This window comes from Hermetia illucens, chromosome 3 (assembly GCF_905115235.1).
Source record: "Hermetia illucens chromosome 3, iHerIll2.2.curated.20191125, whole genome shotgun sequence".
Lineage (NCBI taxonomy): Eukaryota > Metazoa > Arthropoda > Insecta > Diptera > Stratiomyidae > Hermetia > Hermetia illucens.
Genome location: NC_051851.1, coordinates 104671756 through 104693312, shown reverse-complemented (window position 1 = coordinate 104693312; position 21557 = coordinate 104671756). Strand labels below are relative to the sequence as shown.

The window sequence follows — 21557 nt, the reverse complement described above, 5'->3', positions numbered from 1 at the left end:
AAATCATTTGATTGAAAGCTCTATGTGGATAATACCCAACCTCATACCTTTCACACTCAGAGTTTAATATTATTAGCAAATGTGAATAACGTAACCTACAACAGATACAAACAAGTCGGGAAACCGGAATGAAAGGTTTGGTGTATTTCTTTTATAAAGACATTTGAGTGTGAATTTGTCCCATTAGTACGTAACACGTAATATATGCATATTTTACAAATATGTGAGAAAATCCACATTCAGTCTTGAATTTGCAAGGAAGAGCTAACTTTGACCTATTATAGCTCTGCTAGTAACAGTTCGATTTCCACCAAACTTGGTAAAATTATATTCTATTTTATAGCCTACGTTTCGTGGTGCTAAAGTGGAGTTAAGGGGGGTTTTGCAGCTAATTGTTAAATATTATGGTAATATATTATTATTAACTTTATTTCAACAGATATACCCTTCAGGGTATTTCGGAGCCTAGGGACCATATAGCCTCTTGATTTTTGTCAGATTTTTCGATTGAGTATTTTCTGAGAAGTCTTTTCGACCACTCCACGGCAGACTTTGGATGATGCATTTGGAATTCGGACATAGTTATCCGTATCCGCCGCTGGACGCTTTCCAGATAGCTTTTCGTTCACGGCAATATTCCGAATGCATAAGCCAGTGAAGGGATAGCAAATACTTTCAACGCGCTTATCTCATCCTTCCTCGAGAGATGCGATTTCAGCACCAGCTTCACACGTCGCAGGAATTCGGACAGCAGAGCACCCTTCAAGTGATCCTTGCAGAATTCCTAGGTACTTGTAGAAGTCTGTCTCGGTTATAGCTTCGATGTAGAGGTCACCAATGCTATGTCCGGCATGCGGCTCGTGATGACCTATGCGGATGGCTTGGATTCGATACTTGTTTAATCCAAACTTCATCCGAATATTACGGCTGAACATGTCTATTATTCGCAACAGTAATGGAAGTAAATCAAGTATGTCAGTTCACGTTTAGCACGTAGGCCATATTTTATTCCAAAGCTATGCCCTCTAGCATCATAACCATGAAAGAGGGTTCAGTGTCATACAAAACCAAAGGGGACTCAACGAATTCCCCTGGAAGATGCACCTCCGTATACCGATGGGGTCTGAGGTATTAGCACCCTCAGATGTACGCATTGATAAGGTGGTATGCCACCCTTACTTATTAGTTTCGGATCAATGCGATACAGATGTGGGACATCGATTAGCCAGGTGTACGGGACGCTATCAAAAGCCTTGGCATAACCCATATGGCAACTAAAGAGGTTTTTTTGGCCTCTAGTTGCTTGTCGAGTGGATAATGAGTTGCTCTTTGCACCCCCTTGACTCAACTCGGCAACCCTTCTGTTCCTCGGATAGAATGTTGTTGGCCTTCAGGTGCGGTCAATGCGCTTGTGTCTTGTGTCTGTGGGGTCCTGCACCGTGTCCTTCTTAGGGATAAGTTAGGTAAACCCGCAGTGAGGAAGGGTGGAAATTCTTCCGGCCGACTCACACCCGAGATGACCTTATTTATACTGTGGCCAACCGACTGTGTATGTTAGTTAATTTCTAATACCACACATACATTCTGCATCCGATCCAGACCTGGGCCTCTCCAGTTTTTCAAGCTGTTTATGGCTCGTCGAACTTCCTTTTTGGTAACTTCCGCAAAATTCATGCGAGGCGTATTGGCATGGCGGGTGCCTTCGGCGGTGATCCACTCAGCATGCTGGGCGGGTAACCCCCAAACTCCACCCCAATACTCTTTCGCTTACGTTACCGAGAACTGAATTATCTGAACGCTCTGTTGGGATTCGTTGAGAGATCTTAAAAAACTTCGCTGGTTCCTCGCGTATGTTGCATTCTAGACACGTCTGGAATGATTTTCGCCATACCGTCGTAACTGACTATATATGACAGAAAGTTTCTGTTTTAGTGTGTCCGGAATTTCAGCTACGGGTGCCTCACTCGGGATGGCATATTTCCGGTAAACCTTCTGCACTTTATTTCCCATCCGTCTGCTGGCATTGTCAGTGCTGATCTGAATCAGTCTAGCAATGTCCTGCCTTGGTGAGTCCCGCCGACGTTCCAGACGAATTTTCCATGGTGGTCAATGAAACCAATAACACGGAAGCGAATTTTCTGACCGTGCAATCTGATTGCCGTCCACAATACACAAGTGATTTTAGTTGCAGCAGCGATATATCAGCACACCGCCGAGATGCAATCTCATCGTTGATTTGAGATAGAATTCCCGGAGTTGCTGGAGATGCATTCTTCTCATTAGATGGATTTGCATTTTATACCTAACTGCTAGGTGTGGGGATAGCTTCCTCACCTACCCCTGAGTGTTGCAGTGGCGTACAGCCATTCAGACTGAAGCTATCCATCCCTCCTCCTTTCACAACCGGGCTATTATTATTATTACCTATATTATGATTATTATCTATTAGCTATTCTCCGCTATCTTGCTAGGTCGGGTAGCCCCATACGACCTGGACATCATTGGCCCATACCAAAGAGGTTTCACTCCAGGCGAATCAGCACCACATAAAATTTTCTCTTTGCGCAAGCGATGGAAAACTGTTTGAATATGGACATCTGTTGCACCATCTTTTCATCGATTTACCTGTGATTGCCAGGTTAAAACTGGGTATAGTTTGGTCATGAGGGAAATCGATATCACAACGAAATTGGGAAGACTGACTAGGACGAACTAACTAGGCACTCTCGAGTCCATTCAATATCAACAACGGTTTAAGAAAAGGAGGTGCCCTACTGTGTACCTTTTTTAACCTGGCCCTGGGAAGTGATCCGTGATGCTGAGATTAATACGAGGGAAACCATCCTCTTTAAGTCCACCCAGCTAGTGACATCGTGGGAAGAACGACCCGAGCCATACAAAGTACCTTTATCCAGATCGAGCAGGCGGCGCTGCACATCAATGTTGGCAACGTCAAAAACCAACCAATCACCAACATCGAATGGCACCGGTCAAACGGGAACAATAAAGATGAGAGACTACAACTGTGAAACCGTTGATAATTTTTCCTTTCTAGGGTTGAACATCCCAACCGTGGACAGATACGACAATGAAATGCGCGCGTTTTCAACGAGTTTGTAGTGGGGGCACAGGTTTTACTGCGGACTTGCCTAGGCCAATATTTGAATCATTCTTGTCAAAATTCCTAACAAATATTTCAGCTGAGGATAAGGTACCTATAGCATATCTGGCTTTCCTATTATTGTAATATACATATTCTAACAATTCTACCCAATCAATGTTAACGCAATGAAGTGGTCGTGATTGTGTTACCAAATTTCTAGTATTTTTACTCTCCGATATTTAACTTATTCTTATTCAAGATTCACATTAGTTTACTTTATGATTCTTTTTTCCTGAACTTGCGTTAGTGAAGTTTACTAGGGAATATGTACCATTTACCCAAACATACATACATATGTAGCCCCATGGCGTTATCATTTGATTTCAAGTATGTTTTCGTCAGGGTAGATTTAACATGCCATTATGTCATTTCCCTTTCAGAATTATGTGCCACTTTTGCATATGTACCCAAGCGAATAGGTGAGCGAAAAGTTTAATCGGACTGGGGTAGCATTGTAGTTGGCACAGAAACGACCACACTCAATTATGCCGGGCTCATGGACGGAAGACATATTTCTGTACAAATAAGGATTTATGGGTCAATAAAAGAAATTAAAAGGGATACGGTTTTAACCGAAGTAACCAATATTCCGGAAATTCGACCGTTTCCTAACGAAATTATAAATCATAAGCTCATGTTCCTAATGCTTACAGGATTATTCCGAAAGAGGGTAAATATTGTATTGTTATGGTGACCGTGCTCAGACGCATCCTCCTTTCGTGCGACGGGAAATTGATAGTGGCTAGTGCGTGGGTGAGAGGGTGACCTGGGACGTTAGTCCTATGTACCTACATAGTTTTATTTGTGCATGTATAGATGATGCGAAATATTATACTTACATTAGCGTAATTAAAACACTCGTATGTAAATATGCATTTGTATATACATACATACTATATATGTTAATTATTTTTGACTGACGTACTAAAATTTTATTCGCAGAAAGGTGGAATTTCTTATGCGATTCCTTTTCATATTAAATTTTCAAATCCCGTATTGTATTTGCAGTTGAAGATCTCCCAATTCATGTGTACATACATAAATATGCGCACACCTCAACGAATAAGGGTTTGATGAAATATGATAGTTTAGAGCTGTTCTCTCATCTAAAGATACTCCATCCTGAAAAGGGTCTAGTTCAGGATGGACTATAATGTCCAATGCCCAATTCTAAAACTCGCCTACATATTTCAGGGATTCCTACAGTTTCCGAGGTTGTAATAATTGTTGATTTAGAATTTGATTACCTGAATTCGGAAAAGGACTAGTCAAAAGTGCCTCAAGTTCAAATTTCGAATGGAGAAAAAGCAAGGTCGGAAAACTCTCGCATTTCCATGTTGTAAACTATTTTGAATGAGTCAGTGGTTTAACCCTCTTCCAATTTGAAGTAATTAAAATCATCCCTAAAATAAGAAATTCGATACTTTGCAGGGAGTTTGCTTAGATCCCATGGCGAAGAAATCCGTTTAATTTCCTTTCCAACAATGAATTTGATGTCTTAACAAGATATGTAGATGCGCCGTTTAGTGTGATACTTTCACTGAATTATTTTTTTAGGGATGAGATTTCTTATTCAGATTTTCAACCCTTTCTAATTTGAAACGGTTTTCATCGTTTTGTTGGAAGTCGTTGTGCCTTCCAATGTTTTGCCGAAGATAAAGCGCCGCAGGTTGGCTCACTGTTTGCGTCACGCCAGAACCGTGGCACACTCTCCTTGGTGACGCCGCGAAACAATTGTTTTATTGGGTGTGACGTGAGTGCGGTCGGGTTCCAAGACGCCAATTTAACCCTTACGTTCTCCTAAGTTTTAATTATTATTGAAACCCTTTTATGGAGTTACTTCGAAAAAGGGTGACGATGATGTGATTTATTTTTATGCGTGTGGTTGAAAAATACAATTTGAAGGCGATAAGGAAATCGCGCGTATAACAAGATTCAAGTAATTGGCTCGTGTGGAGCCGGAAAAAAGGGTGAACGCTGTTAAAAATTTGTTGCAGTAATTTAAATCGATTGGCTTAGGGATCAGGGCTCGTTAAAGCAATTTATTTTACGGGCTATAGTCCCCAAATCGCTAGTCTTCTAATTTGGATAAACGTGAATGCATTTATTAGAAACTTAAGCATTTAAAAGAAATAATACAAATTTTAATATCACTTGAAACCAAATATAAAATAAATTTCACATGTCCATCACTAACCATTCATTGTCAGAAACATTGTGTGTAAAGTTTTTTTTCTGCAGGTATATAGGAAAATTGTTCAGGGTCTCATATGCCTCCTTATCCAATTTCCGTAGCCGGAAACTCTCGTGTATACTCCTGGCCATAAGCCAAAGCCTCCACAATTATCATTGAAGGAGAAGATTCCTTCAATTACCCAGTGGTTGCGAATACGTGCCATGAGGGGACCTCCAGAATCTCCACTGCAGCTATCATCCGCGTCACGTCCGCCAGCGCAAATTTGAGACTCTGCAATCGTGACGTTCGTCGCTTGGAGCATGGATTGGCAATCCTCCAAGCTTATGGTAGGAATCGTGCCGTCCAACTTAACGAGACCCTGACTTCCTAGAATTGAAGTTATGTGTATAACTGTGTGTTACAACAAGAAAGAAAATATAATAACAACGGTTTTAGTTACCTCTCGGGGAAGTTCCCCACCCGGCTACCCGAAGTTCTGTGTTGATCGCCGACCTTTCAAAGCTTACCGTGGCAGGCAAACATATTGGCCTAATAGAATCCGAGTACGGTATCTCGCGGCTTAAGCGAATTAGAGCTATATCGTGGTAGCGATTTGCTGAGTTCGCATTATAGAGCTCATGGGCAATAACTTCTTCGATGCCCACTTCTATGCATCCAGCTGGATCGGATTCGGTACAGTTTGCGAAGTCATCGCTGAGGGATACCAGTCCGAGTCGAACAGCGTAACTGTAATTCAATTTTATTTAGGTTGACTTATAGAACATGAACAAGCGTTATCATGAAACACTTCTCAGGAAATAATGTTATGATCCAATTAAAGGGCAACGATACTTACAGGGGGCCAATCATTCTTTCTACAGCTCCTTTAACGCAATGCGCCGCTGTGAGAACATATCGGTTGTTTATTAAAGATCCTCCGCAACTTAGGGATGAAGTGCCTTTATCTGATAAACAAATTGGCTGACTCTATGAAAGTATTATAAGTTGAATCGATACTCACCTGTAACATAGGCTAACAAGGCTAACCACGGGAAAGTATCACTAGTTTCAATTTCACCTTGGGGTACTTCGTTGCTATTTCCTTGCGTCCCGCATGTTGGTGGTGGTGGTATAATATTCCCTACTCCTTTGCCATATGTTCCAATGCTAGATGATATAGGGCCACTTAAAAACCCAATGTCGTTGTTGCAACACACAAACGGTGGTTCTCCGGGGCCGTCATCACATTGAGATTCAACAAGGAACCTCCTATCTTCCTCATTCACCGGCTGTTGAGTGATAAGATTTAAAAGAGTCGGGCACTGAAATATAGATATGCAGATGCCAGGCCGCCGGTTCGGATTGTAACAATCTGAAATAAAATTTAAGCAAGTTGGAATACCGGAAGCTGGCGCTTCGGGTATAAAGGTTTTGTGTTCATCTTATTGTGAGAAACTTCTTACGCACATTTTTCCATTCGTGTATCGCTAAAAACACAAAATATTTCTTCATAATTTTTTCAAACTACAAGGAATACGTACTCATTACAGATGTAGATATTATGTTCACGGTAAACAAACAAACATCGCCTATTACCGAATACTGCATTTTATATATAAATTGATCGTACACCTATTTTCGATTTACTTCATACATAAAAGTATACACACGTACATATAAAGTACGTATATTGAATACCGCTTGTTCAGATATGGGAATGGGATGTATTTTGAGACTTGGATTTCATTTAGATACACCATTGTGTTTTTTTCAGATTTTTCGGTTGGATAGATTCTGACAGCGACACCTGTTACACTGTTTGGGGGTCATATTTTGAGCCCTCACACCATTCCGAAAGGCACTAATTGAACCCTTTTATTTGCTACCCCACATCGCTACACTCTGCGAGCCGCCCTTAAACCCCTCCCTTAAACTTAAAAATAGCGCTGTATGCAAAGCGAACAACAGACCACATGCTCTTACCAATTTTCGTGACAATCGGTCTAGCCGTTTCCGAATAAATCAGATGTGACAGGCAGACCGACAGACTGACATCGACTCGTTTTGTGTGAAACAAAACCTTGAAAATGTCTCTATAATAGGTGATAATAAATTGAGAACTGTTTAATTCATATAATGATACCGTTATGTCATGTACAGAGAGTTACAAAACACCGGTATACTTGTATGAGCGTTTTAATTATTAATACAGAAAAACCTTCACTTAGCGTACATATTGGTACCACGAAAGTGACGTAAGTGGAAATATAGCAGAAGGGTAGGGAGAGGTGGAATTCTTGTCTTCTTTAGCATAAAATTCGAAATAAAAGGACATTTTACCAAACAGGATTACTCGTTGTTACATAAATTTGAATATCTTTATTTAATGTTCAACTTTCATCACTTCGTAACAGAGTACAATGACCTATAGCTTAGGTTAGGAGTTAAGAAACTTTTTTTGTGAGCATACCGTTCGACGGAAACCCAGCATATTAAGATGAGTGCGACAGCCTGAATGTAGTGACCCGAAATTAATTAGTTAGCTGGTAATTTAAGTGCAGGTAATTTTGATAACAGCACTTTGTAAATAATAAATAAAAAAAATAATTGAATATATACAATCTGGAAAACTAAAACAAGTCGAAAAACCAGAAGCTGGACGCTTCAGGCATGAGAGGTTTTGTTTATTCCTTTTAATGCGAGTATGCATTTGTTCCATTAGTGCGTAGCACGTAATATATGCATATATTAGGTGAGAATATCCACTTTCAAAGCCTTGAATTTTCAAAAAAGTGACAATTTTGACCTATTATATCTTTGTTAGTAATAGTGCAATTTCTACCAAACTTGGCAGGATCATGCTTTTATAGCCTGCATTGCTGCAAAATTTCGTGGTGCTAGGATGAAATCAAAGGGGTTTTGCAGCCAATTACTGAAAATTGCAGTAATATAATATTAATGACTTTATTTGAACAGATATGGGTATGGAGGGTATTTCGAAGCCTAGCGGCAGCCTATTGATTTTTTTCAGATTTTTGGGTTTGGTAGTTTCCGTTAAAAAAGTGATCACTTTGTAGGTTCTAAACAAAACCTTAAAACGGTAGTCTGAAGCGGATTGGCAATCGCTGGGGATGTTAAATCGCGGCTAATCTGCCATCAATCATGATTTATCCTACGATCATAATCATAGTCAAAGTCAAATGCTTTTTTTCGTGTATGAAGTTGTTATATCCGAAGACATTATTTGGGATTTAGTCTTGAGCTTTTCCCAACCCGTTATGTAAAACTTGCGCTCTAATTCTCTCCACAAGGTTTATTTAATTTATTTTTTTTAACTTGTATACAGATGGGATCGGGCGCACCTGTGGTCTTGCGAAAATCATAGACTTCTTCTTTGTTTTCTATTTTTCCGCGGTGTTGTGTGCAGAAGAGGCTTACGAAATGTTGTCGACGGCGGCGCGGTTTTGTTCAGTGGCGGGGCGGTTTCAGGGGCTTTCTTATGGTCTCGATTCTTCAAAAACATACATTGGCGTAGATCTTTGAAAAAGAACGTTGACTTCTCCGGGATATGTTCGGCTTAATAGTCTGCGCAAAGCTGCGGAAACTCTCGACAAATATAGAAAAGCAGGCGTATGGAGGCCTCTGAGTGGAAAAGAATTTTCCCGGGACCCTGAGTGTATTGTCGTAAGGCATCTCTCCAGGGGATGCCTGCAAATCCTTCTGAAAAGTGGTGCGAATGTGAAGGAAAACTAGAGGAAGCAGATTAGGTCATGGCGTCCTTGGTTCGCACGGTTGCTTTTAGCGTGCGGTGGGTGCGCGCTACGATTTTATTTGATTGTGGATGGCAATGTGTGGTGCGTATCTTCGAGAGTCCCAAGAGTTTGGCCAGTTCGGAAAACGGGGTGGTTTTGAACTGAGCCCCGACGGTAACTGCTTGCTGGTCGGGTAACGAAACTGCTTCCGGCGCTCTGGTGGATTTGTTCATGATGCAAGGGGGCCTACCGAACCAACAAAATTTGTGCGCATATGTGCTTCGTGTTGCCGATCTCTTGCGTGGTCGGGATCAAAATCTCGATGTGAGGTGCCCTTAATGTCGGGTTTCTTCTTGCCTGTGGGTGAGGGGATGAGTTGAGCCATCGAGACCCACATGGCTGCCATATCCTGAACGAGGAATTTGACCGTGGGAGGCTGACCCGCGGTCGCGACTGATGACGTGCTAACTACTGCGGTGGGCGGAAAGTCATGGACGAGCTCGTCAGCCAATGAAGTCAGTTCATCGAGGGTAGATGATTTGAATACTTTTAACGTGCGCACGATGGCTGGTGGCAATATATATATTCTTATGAGGTCGTTGGGTACAGCGGATCCTGCCAATGTTCTCATGCTGCGTAGAAGATGCGACAGTTGTTGTCTTCGCTCGAGCTCGATGAAGAACTTATGTAGCTGCGAGTCGGTCAAACGTTTTTAAATTTCTATCTTGAGGTACTCATATTTTCCTACTTCCGGAGAATTTAAAAGAATGTCCGCAATTTCCTGGACTGTTGCATGGTCGAGCGCTGAGAGGACGTGGTCGAATTGGTTCCGACACCTTATTTGACGCGCCGTCGTCCATGCTGTTCGGTACATCGTCTTCGCATGACATACTGACGGAATCCTAACTTCGGGGTTCACTAATTTCAGCACGATTGCGGCTCACACTTTGCACTGCATGGCACGTGGTAAGGAGAAGAAAAAGAAGATGGCGGCGTAGTGGCCGACAGCGGTGCCACAATTAGATGTATATTGCTACGTGTATGTTTAGACTTACTCGAACTGGTTTACGTAAAAACTTGAGAGTTGAAAAGCCCTTTTCACTAGAAACTTCGAGACTTCTGTAATCAGAATTTTTATGCCGGATCCACATGCTTGCCAAACATCACCAAGCCATCGCAAATTCAAATGTGTGTATAGAGGGTTTGGCAACGTTTGTGTAGGTCTGCATGCAATGCTTCCACATGTGTCAATGCATGGGTTTGCCTTTAAAAAGTCTGTCCTTTATGCTTGCATGTTCAGAACAGGCTAACGTAATTGCAAGTGTGGATAACGATGTTTGATTCCCCAGAGTCAAGCCAAATGTTTGTGGAGGTCTTTTGATCATATTTAATTATACGTGTCCGGTTGTCGTACGAAAGGTCGGGGTTTAAATCGCATTGATGGCAGCGGAATTTGTATCGTCATTTGACGTCGGATACCAGTCGACTCAGTTGTGAATGAGTGCCTGAATCAAATTCGGGTAATAATCTCGGGCGAGCGCAATGCTGACCGCATTGCCTCTTACAGGGTGCTGTAATCGTGCAGTGTACCATAACGTTCTTGAATGAAGTGCTCTAACATACTTCAAGGCCCTGATCCAATATGGATTATTGGGTCAACGATTATTATTATATATTATTTAATTACTGAAAGGCCGAGCTTCCGGTTTCCGACTCATTTATTTATTATTGTCTGAGGATGATTTCTAATCATTCAATCCTGTGGTGTCAAAATTGGTAAAAAACAAAGAAATATCACACAAAATCGATGATGCCGAAAAAATATCAAAAGGCTGAAAGTTGTAAACAACTGCCACAGTCGTTTTCTCAGAAACGGTTATTATTCGAAATCTCGCATGCAGTGAAGACTATTTCTTTAGCATTTGACTTGATAGTCCCCCCTTAATTTCATCTTAGAATCATAGAAGACCCACCACCACCAATCGCACGCACCATTTACAGTTGCAATGAGTCACATTTGTTTTTTATGCAAATTTACTACAATTTAAAACACTTAACGTCAGCATCACACTAAAAAGAATGTTAAATGCATAAACATTACGAGCTACGTACAAAAGGGACAGATATCAGGTGAAATATTGTTATAAAAAATACACAAAACCTTCTATGCTTGAAGCGCATGGTACTGTCGAAAGTTATAATAGAAGTTTTTTTTATGCAAATTTACTTCAATCTAAAACTGTTAAAGTGAGTATCACCAGCAAGACAATACTAAATGCAGAAACAAATGAGACAAATATTCTTACATGCCTGATGTGCCGAGCCTCCGGTTTTCGAATTGTTTTAAATATCACAAGAACCTAATATTAAATTTTCAGAAGGCAACTGAGAAGATATACACTTCTAAAAGATGTTAAATTTTTGTTCGTTCAAAATTTTTTTCAAATCACTATCTTTAGGCTATTATATACGGAGATCTCGTTGTCAGTTGTAAATAAAAACGCGTGTTACTCTACCATTTCCGGTTCGGTAACAAGGTCGGTTTATTCAGATCGGGTTCACCATTTTTCTCGGTCATAGGATTGGTCCGGATGAAATAATAAATAGTTAAATAAATTTCTTAGAATCAATACCCCCGAATTAAAAATTATCTTTCGAATCCCCATCATCGAAAATCATATCTTCAGTTGTTGGCGGCAACTGTAAACCCTTAAACCAAGGAAATCCATACTTTTTTGGGTTAATGACCACCGTAAAGCATCGGGCTCAAATTCAAAGGGATCTGATGATGTTGCATTATGATGCGCGAGAAATTGATTTTGTTTCAATGTTTCTTCATCTGCTAACTATACTTCATGGAAGCCATAGGACGTAAAAAAATCTGCCCAGAAACTCCACTTGGTAATTGAGTAGGATACGATTCCTAGTTGGGGAAAACATACATGTAATTATAAAAGATTCTGCTCATTTATTTAAAAAAAAAAAAAAAAATGCCATCTTGGTTTGCACAATGGTTCCATTTAAAGCAGTGTCAGCCGCGTCTTCTTTTTCTACTGTCGACTTTACCCTTATAGAATATCCGAGCTAGATCATAGATCGGCGAAATTATCAATACAGAGGCAACTTCATGATTTTCTTCAGATTTTTCGGTTGGGTGGTTTCTTAGAATGGGTCCGTTAAAGAAATCATCACTTTCCACCCCTCCCACTCCCCGGCTTTTCAACACATCTCAAAACTAAGACCGGATTCGAAAAGTACTAATCGAGACCTTTCATTTGGTACACATGACTATATTTGGTGGAAAAAATTTGTACACCCCCTTTTACATGTATGGGGAGCCCCCCTAAATCTCAACGTAGGAGGATATCACTCACTGCATGTCTGGGGGTCCACAGTTCCCACCTTGTCACTAAATTTTGTGTCAATCGGTATAATCGTTTCTGAGAAAAGTGCTTGTCACAGACAGAAAGACAGACAGACAGACAGACGGACAGACAGAAAGACAGTGAACCCGTTTTGTTTTGGAAACAAAACCTTAACAACCAACAACAAATTGTTTTAGTACGAACGCTAGCGTTTTCTTAAATAAACCAAATGTCACAGGCACTTTTCTAAGAAAAGACTATACCAATTGACACGAAATTTGGTTAAAGGGTGGGTCTGTGGACTCGCAGACATGCAGTGATTAATATCCTTCATGGCAGACGATACTGCGGTAAATTTTAGATTTTCAAATCCACGTTTAACCGTACAGAGCACTTTATGTTGGATGTCCCGTGTGACATTGTTCAAAACAAGAGCAATGGGGAGTGGTGGGAGGGCACTTCCTTGATGAACACCAACAGAAACGCGAAGCGGTTTTGATATACTCACCAAACTTTGAATTTTACTTTTCGGATCTTGATAGAGCAACTGAACCCAGAGCACGTATTCCTCTGGTACTAGGTGTAGTCGTAAAGCATACCAGATGGGTTCATGTGGTACATGGTCAAACCCTTTCTCCCGATCCGGGTGCTATTTCTCACAGTGTTTCTCCATGAGTAATCGCGCAGCGTGTATTGCGTTAGTAGTCCCACAGTTCGCGACAAATTTGGCTTGATTTATTGAACGATTTCGCGAATGCGTTAAAGAATTTTTATGGTGTGGAACAGCAACCTGATTAGGCGAAAATTTGGACATTCTGCTGGATTACCTTACTTTTTAAGGTTTTGTTTGTCTGTACGTCCGTCTGTCTGTCTGTCACAGCCACTTTTCTCAGAAACGGCTATACAAATTGACACGAAATTTGGTGAGAAGGTGGAAACTGTGGACTTCCAGACAGGCAGTGAGTGATATCCTTCTACGTTGAGGTTTAGGGGGGTCCCCATGCATGGAAAACGGGGTTGTAAAATTTTTCAGCAAATATAGTCATATCAAATGAAAGGTCTCGATTAGTACTGTTCGAAGTCGGTCTTAGTTTTGAGATTTGTTAAAAAGGCGGGGAGTGGGAGGGGTGGGAAGAGATGATTTCTTTAACGGACCCATTTTCAGAAACTATCCAACCGAAAAATCTGAAAAAAATCATGAAGCTGCCTCTGTATGGTGCCCAGCCCTCAAAATACTCTCCATATCGATATCTGATCAAATTAAGTTAATAATAGTATATTACCATATTTTTAGGAAAATTGAGTAAGTTATTTAAATCGGTTTACTGTCTGTCTGTCTGTTTGTTTGTCCGTCACACGCGCCAAATTTGGTGGAAAGGTGGGAACTGTGAACGTTCACGCATACAGTGAGTTACATAATTCTACATTGACTTTAAGGGGTGAGGGGGGGTTAGTTTTGACATTTGTTGGAAAGGTGGGGAGTGCGGGGGGTCGAAAGTGATTATTTCTTTAACGGACCCATTCTCATAAACTATCCCGCCGAAAAATCTAAAAAAATCAGCAGGCTGCCACTAAATGGTGCCTAGGCTCCGAAATACCCCCATGCCGATGTATTTTCAAATAAAGTTAATAATAGTATATTATTATAATTTTCAGTAACTGCGTGTAAACCCTCCTTAAGTTCTTCCTAGCATCCCAAAATTGCAACATGATCCTACCAAGTTTGATGGAAATCCCGCTTTTACTAACAAAAAGATAATAGGTGAAAGTTGTCGCTTCTTTGCAAATTCAAGACTATCATATCACCTGAATGTGGATATTCTCACATGCATATATTACGCACACGTAGTAATGGGCCAAATTCATATACAAATGTCTTTAAAAAAGGAATACACAAAACCCTTCATACCTGAAGCGTCCAGCTTCCTGTTTCCCGACTTGTTTTCCATTCGCTAGGGTTATTTATTGGTCTTGCCATATATATTTTGGGAACCACTTGTTCCCTTCATCAGTGCTAACGAGTCTGAAAGTTGTTCATTGTATGCATTTTAAGATGGTATGTTATAATGGTTGTTTAAAAGAGTTTCGTAATTTTCTTGAGGAAAAAATTCATGAAAATGACTTATATTTTGCGCAACAGGTGGAGTTAACCCCTTAATGAATGCAATTGTCTCAAATGGTTGTAATGTGTCCCGAACGGTTATTTTGTCTTCCAAGACCGAGCTTCCGAACATGCAGAAATAGAGGCTTCACTTGATCTAGACTTGTGCTAAAGGAAGTGATAATTGACGCGATCATTGTATATAATTGATTTAAAAAGTCTTTCCAAAACGTTTTTTAACTCAGAGGGATGATTCACAAGCAAGGAGTTTGGATGGAATCTGAGCTGTAACCGAGATGTGTTTGTTTGCATGTAAGAAGTCAAATACAGAAGGGATTTCTGCATTTCATGGTAAATTGGGACTAAAACATTTATTATGAATATTCACGGTTTCAAGGTCATGCTTGAATCAGCCCGGTATTACGAGCTATTGAATCTCAATAAGAAAGTTGCCGGCGTATGATATCGAAGCAATTGATATATTTGAGCTGAACGTTCAAAGATAAACTGGGGCAATGCAAGAGATAAAATACAGTGATGTTGCAGCGTAATAGTCCTGGACCCATGTTATTAATGGCACACAGCCTGGCTGACCATCATTTCCGTTATTATGAAGAAGTATAAATTTGGATCGATTCGTGGAACGCGTACCACGCTCAACCGGTTCAATTAATAACCTAATTGAGGAGTAAAACTATCAAAGATAATATTCAATGAGATGATCAAGAAAACCCAAATATCGCCAAAGCACAAAATATTGCTACATTGGGTGGGGAAAATTTAACATAGCCATTAGAAAGTCAGGAATTGGATCGGAAATAGCTATGTTATCCTATTTAAATCGTAATAAATTTCCATATGATTACTTGTTTTGGAATCTGTTTTGAACAGGAACGTTGGACACGAAAAAAGCAATACATCTAGGGTGGTTAGTTTGATCACAGATCCATCAGCTCAATACACGATGCATTAGCAGACCAGACTTGAAAAAAACTTCAAGATTAGGTAATGGAAACCGGCCAAATCCACTCTAAATAATATACTTACAAGAAAGTAGGAAGTAAACGTACTGCGCTCTAAAGCCCGAGCTTAAAATATTTTTCAATGAAACAATAATGACTAAATCAAGGTGTAATTGTTGATCAGAGTTATTGAGAGAAGGAATTATTTTAATATCCTGTTTTTCATACTTACGGAAATTCCGCAGATAAAAATTCTATACATAAATAAAGTTTTGAAGGCTGTATTGCATGTTCATTTTTTACTCTGCACAAATTTGTGTACGTATACATATTTTGTTGGCGTTTCATTTATATTTAATTTACATTTCGAATCTTTTTCTTCTTTATAGGAAAAAGTTATGTAAAACGGCAGTTGTAATTCTGTGAGGTGACCTTGTCTAAATCGAAAAGTTATGTGGAAAACCCCTCGCGCTGTAGCAGGTTTGATTCAAAAATTATAATTTTAAATTATGCAGACATCTGCACCTAAATTGGGAGAAACATAACGTGTTTGCTTTTGTCTTATCATGAAATTACGGATTTTTTTTTAATTTAGGGAGGAAATTATTTCTTGCCTTAGTAGACAGTTATTCATAAGCAAATATGTTTAATAAGAAAGCAAGCGAAGCTTGTTCTTATACTCCCACAAGCACTTACTATGGTTTTGTCCAATAACTTTTGCACAAACGAGTAGTAGTGTAATTGCAATTTCTTTCATTTTGACGATATTTTGGTTCGTTATTTTTTCGTTTTGGTTCAAATTCACTTCACTTTTACTGTTTTCATTCACATCTACACGCACGCGTTACACCTGCTCTTGGCTAACTAGTTTGATGGCAGTTTGTTTCTACTGTTCACCAAAAATTTAACTTTTGGTCGCACTCGATGCGGTTGAGAGAATTTCAGATCTGCAGAAAACCGGTAGGAGTTGGAGGTAGAGCGCATACCAAGTTTCTGTGGTTTGTTGGTTCGTGGTTCGTGTTGGCAAGAGGCTTTCGTTATTACATATTCCGAAGATAAAGATTCATTTCCAAATGACCCTACCTAATGTTGACTTTTTTGGACCTGAACCTTGACGAAGTGGTTCAGAGCAACATTGATTTTGTATATGATGTTGGCATTTAACTTTTTGCTTGACTTTATCGAATACGGGTTGCATTATTTGCTCAGTATTTCCATAATAAGCGAAAAACGTCAATACGAGTCTACATAAAAGTGCGGATCAAGTGTAGCATATCCTGCATGTTAAATATGAAATTTTGTTAAATGATACGAATTAACAATTTATGGTCTTCAGATATTTACCACATTGGGATTTCTTCTAATGGATCTCTCGCAAGTTCTCGGGTTTTGCACCTATCATCACTCCTGAGTATTTGATGACCAATTTGGAAGTAACGATATGATTATTAATTCTAATGAACGCGTAATTTCTCTTCCGGCCGGCGCTCGGTCATGAGAAGCGCTCTCTAATTAATCCTGAACAGCACCGACCGTATCGCTTGAGTGCATCTTATCATCTTCGAAATTCTTTGCGAATGCAACCAGTGCTATGATGTTAGTGTAACCCACTTCTGCTGTCTTCCTTGCATCGCTTGGAAATATATATCGTTGTACCTGATGTTCCACGGCAGTGGGCTCAGTACAGAGTACATGGACGCCCGCAGTCAATGGGGGCAATGTTTTACTGGTGTTCATCATCGGTGTCATACCAGAGTGTCCCTTCTCATAAGTACCTGTTGGCAATAGCAGCCAGATAACTGGGTACACCAATCGTGGCAATAAACTTCCACATAAGGTTTCAACTTGCCGAATTGAACACATCTTTGATGTCCAAGGTCACCATCACAAAATCTTTGTCGGGACTACCCTTTCTGTGAGTTCCATGTTTTGCCAAGCCAGCAATCAATTTGATTGCATCATTGGTTGATCTGCCTTTAAGGAACCCATACTGCGGATCTGAAAGATTGTGGGTCTGTAGGAAAAAGGCTCGCCTGGATGTTTATCAACCTTAGGCAGCAGTACCAGCTTTAGTTACTCCATGACTCTGGAACGATACCCTCGGACATGCACGCGTCAGATAACTCAGCGAACATGTTCGATCTGGATTTAATTGGCAAGTTCACTATTCCACCAGTAATTGGGTCTTTTAGTGGGGAATGACTCATGGTAATACGTTGCGTTATATGGAAAGCTCTATCCGTCTGTGGAGCTGGTTGGCTTGTTAGACGGGTAAAGCCACGCCTCAATGAACGTTTGCTCATCCGTTGCTTTGCAGAGGATCCTGACATTCATTTCGATTTTGCCTTTCGATGTGCGGGTCTTCTGCCCTGTGGCTCCCTCCGTAGTTGGAAGTTATTTTCTGGTGGTTGCTGTACGTGAAGTCCTCGCTAACATATTATGCGCAATCCCGAAAGGACGATGTACGTGACGTCCTCGCTGACTTGCTAGGACATAATACCTGATAGTACAGGTCTTCATTTCATTCATTTAGCCAAACTTAAAAATTGACTGTTCACAGTAGAAATTTTCCAAAATAAATATTCTCATTGATTGTAGAGCAATTTTCATAAAATGGAATCATCATCCCAACACTCAAAATGGAAAACTTCTGTTACTTCATCATCACCCAAACACTGAAAATGGAAAACTTCTTTAGATAAAGTAAACTAAGTTGAGAATTTTGAATCATTTAAATTTCTCAACCCAGAAAACTAATCAATTCTTGCTCCTAATTCATACCTGTTTACATTGCGAGACTTTTAAAGCGTGAAACTTATATATAGTTCTTCCAGTCTTGATCATTCGTCACCGGATTAAAAAATCGTTTCGTGGTCGAATTAGATAGTCGTTCAGCTTCAAGTTTGAAGTTTAAGATTAGTTCCAAGTTTAAGATCAGTACTAAACTCTCCATTATAAAAGCATTTAATTAAATCTTAAGATTCGACATCAAAGTTTCGTGTATTTTTTTTAAAGACATTTGAGTGTGCATTTGTTCCATTAGTACGTACTACGTAATATATGGAGGGAGCCTAAGCACTATATAGTGGCAGCCTCCTGACTTTTTTCAGATTTTGGGTCTATTTTTCGGTTGGATAGGTTCTAAGAATGAGGCCCGTTTCATACATTTTGGGTCCTCACTCTCCTGGGTTTCACTCGATATCAAAAGTAGCATCAATTCCATGTCATTTGGTGTCCCACATGACCATATTTTGTCGACAAAAAAAAATACACCCCTTTTGCGTATATATGGGAAGTCCCCGCTTAATCATCATCATCATCAACGGCGCAACAACCGGTATCCGGTCTAGGCCTGCCTTCATAAGGGACTCCAGACATCCCGATTTTGCGCCGAGGTCCACCAATTCGATATCCCTAAAAGCTGTCTGTCATACGCCATCGCTTCATCTTAGGCAGGGTCTACCTCGTCTTCTTTTTCTACCATAGATATTGCCCTTATAGACTTTCCGGGCTGGATCTCATCCATACGGATTAAGTGACCCGCCCACCATAACCTATTGAGCCGGATTTTATCCACAACCGGACGGTCATGCTATCGCTCATCGATTTCGTCGTTATGTAGGTTACGGAATCGTCCATCCTCATGTAGGGGGCCAAAAATTCTTCGGAGGATTCTTTGCTCGAACGCGGCCAAGAATTCGCAATTTTTCTTGCTAAGAACCCAAGTTTCCGAGAATACATGAGGACTGGCAAGATTGTAGTCTTGTACAGTAAGAGCTTTGACCCTATGGTATCCTATGGTATTCCAGCGGAACAGTTTTTGTAAACTGAAATAGGCCCTGTTGGCTAACAACAACCGTGCGCGGATTCCATCATCGTAGCTGTTATCAGTTGTGATTTTCGACCCTAGATAGGAGAAATTGTCAACGGTTTCAAAGTTGTATTCTCCTATCCTTATTCTCCCTGTTTGACTAGTGCGGTTTGATGTTGTTGGTTGGTTCGTCTTCGGTGCTGACGTTGCCACCATATATTTTGTCTTGCCTTCATTGATGTACGTCTCGGGTGGTTCTTCCCATGATGTCGATATCGTCAGCATAGGCCAGTAGTTGGGTGGACTTAAAGAGGATCGTACCTCTTGCATTTACATCAGCATCACGGATCACTTTCTCGAGGGCCAGGTTAAAGAAGACGCATGATAGGGCATCCCCTTGTCGTAGACCGTTGTTGATGTCGACTGGTCTTGAGAGTGATCCTGCTGCTTTTATCTGTCCTCGCACATTGGTCAGGGTCAGCCTAGTCAGTCTTATTAATTTCGTCGGGATACCGAATTCTCTCGTGGCCGTGTACAGTATTACCCTGGCTATGCTATCATAGGCGGCTTTAAAGTCGATGAATAGATGGTGCAACTGTTGTCCATATTTCAACAGTTTTTCCATCGCTTGCCGCAGAGAGAAAATTTGATCTATTGCTGATTTGCCCGGAGTGAAGCCTCTTTGGTATGGGCCAATGATGTTCTGGGCGTATGAGACTATCCGGCCTAGCAAGATAGTGGAGAATATCTTATAGATTGTACTCAGTAGCGTGATACCTCTATAATTGCTGCACTGTGTGATATCTCCCTTCTTATATATGAGATAGATAATGCCCCGTTGCCAATGCATTGATTCGCTGTCACACATCTTGAGCACAAGTTGATGAACCACTTGGTGTAATTGGTCGCCTCCATATTTAACCAATTCGGCTGTAATTCCATCGGCTCCTGGTGACTTATGATTTTTTAGCCGATGAATTGCACGGACTGTTTCTCCTAAACGTGGTGGTGGCATTGGTGGTGTATTTGTCCGTCGTCTTCAGTTGGCGGGACTTCCAACTGGCCGATGTTCTGGTTGTTCAGTAACTCATCAAAGCACTCAACCCATCGCTCCAATATGCCCATTCTGTCGGAAATCAGATTTCCCTCTTTGTCTCGGCAGGATGAACATCTTAGTGTGTAAGCCTTCATCCTGCTGACTTGTTGGTAAAACTTCCGCGCCTGGTGCGGTTGCTCCCTGTACTTTTCTAGTACACAGACTTGTTGCTTCTCCCAGGCTCCCTTTTTCTGTCTGTGAAGTCGCTTCTCCGTTCGATGGAGTTCATGATAAGTCTCTGCGCGTGCCCGCGTTCTTTGAGAATGCAACATTACTCGGTATGCGGCATCCCAATGCTAAATCTCAACGCTAAATGATGCCACTCGTTGTAATGTAACAGACGACATGTTCTCCTGAGGTTTCGTGACAAAAGGTTCAGTTGTTTCCGAGTAAATCGGGTGTGACAGAGAGACAAATGGACAGACAGACATACGGACATACCGACATCGATTTTAACCCTTAACTTTTAGTAATACGTTTTATTTTATAATTTGTATTTACAATTAATATTTTAGATAAAATACGAAATTAAAACGACCTGCCCGGTCGGCGGTTCGCAACTTAATAATTTTCAATTATATCTTTTTCATATTCAGTTATTTTATTTACAGTTCAAAATTAGCAGGGCCTACTACGCTACGGAGAACACCGGTGGTGGCATTTGTTAGTCAAATTCGAAATAAATTTCGAATGTTGCTAATCCCGCTGCGCCACAAACTCGTAGCGATACTTCTAGTCACGTTGTTGGTATCTTGGGTTCAAAATGAATTCAATTGAAAGCAAGTCGGGAAACCGACAGCTAGACGCTTCGTGTATAAAAGGTTTTGTGTTTTCCTACGTGATGAATGATGAGTACATGACAGTTCCGTGTGTTAAAAATTCAATTGCTCCCTATTTTTTAAAAAACCTTTTACTCCAATAATTTGATGAGGAAAGCACTATATTCATAGCCGTTCTCCTTACAGGCTTCACACTAGGAGTTCAACATTGTTTACAAATGTGAAGAAGACTACTCACAGCAGATACAAAAAAGTCTGAATACCGGAAGCTGACGCTTCGGATATAAAGGTTTTGTGTTCATCTTAGGTGGAAAACTTTCTATGTACATTTTCCATTCCTGTATGGCTAAAA

At 40.5% G+C, this 21557-nt stretch overlaps 1 protein-coding gene across 2 annotated transcripts; it reads right to left on the bottom strand.

Annotated features, from left to right (window-relative positions):
* Positions 1-5246: 5246 nt before the first annotated feature.
* On the bottom strand, positions 5247-17017 carry LOC119652944 (serine protease 7-like). Of its 2 annotated transcripts, none has more exons than XM_038057334.1 (6): positions 16864-17017; positions 16216-16796; positions 6361-6753; positions 6196-6304; positions 5800-6086; positions 5247-5726 (listed from the first exon to the last, which is right to left on the bottom strand). In XM_038057334.1, exons 2-6 carry the CDS (start codon positions 16274-16276, stop codon positions 5422-5424), a joined length of 1155 nt encoding a protein of 384 aa, XP_037913262.1. In that variant the 5' UTR covers positions 16277-16796; positions 16864-17017; the 3' UTR covers positions 5247-5421. The 2 variants fall into 2 exon arrangements, with proteins under 2 accessions (XP_037913262.1, XP_037913263.1); XM_038057335.1 differs by having other exon boundaries at positions 6361-6711; positions 16864-17011.
* Positions 17018-21557: the final 4540 nt, after the last annotated feature.

Excerpts from the sequence above, each read along its gene's own strand:
- LOC119652944 (XM_038057334.1), bottom strand. The coding sequence starts at position 16,276 with ATGAAAGAAATTGCAATTACACTACTACTCGTTTGTGCAAAAGTTATT. Across the intron at positions 6,305-6,360 it reads CTTGTTAGCCTATGTTACAG|ATAAAGGCACTTCATCCCTA; the intron begins GTGAGTATCGAT and ends TTTGTTTATCAG. Across the intron at positions 6,087-6,195 it reads GAAAGAATGATTGGCCCCCT|TTACGCTGTTCGACTCGGAC; the intron begins GTAAGTATCGTT and ends ATTGAATTACAG.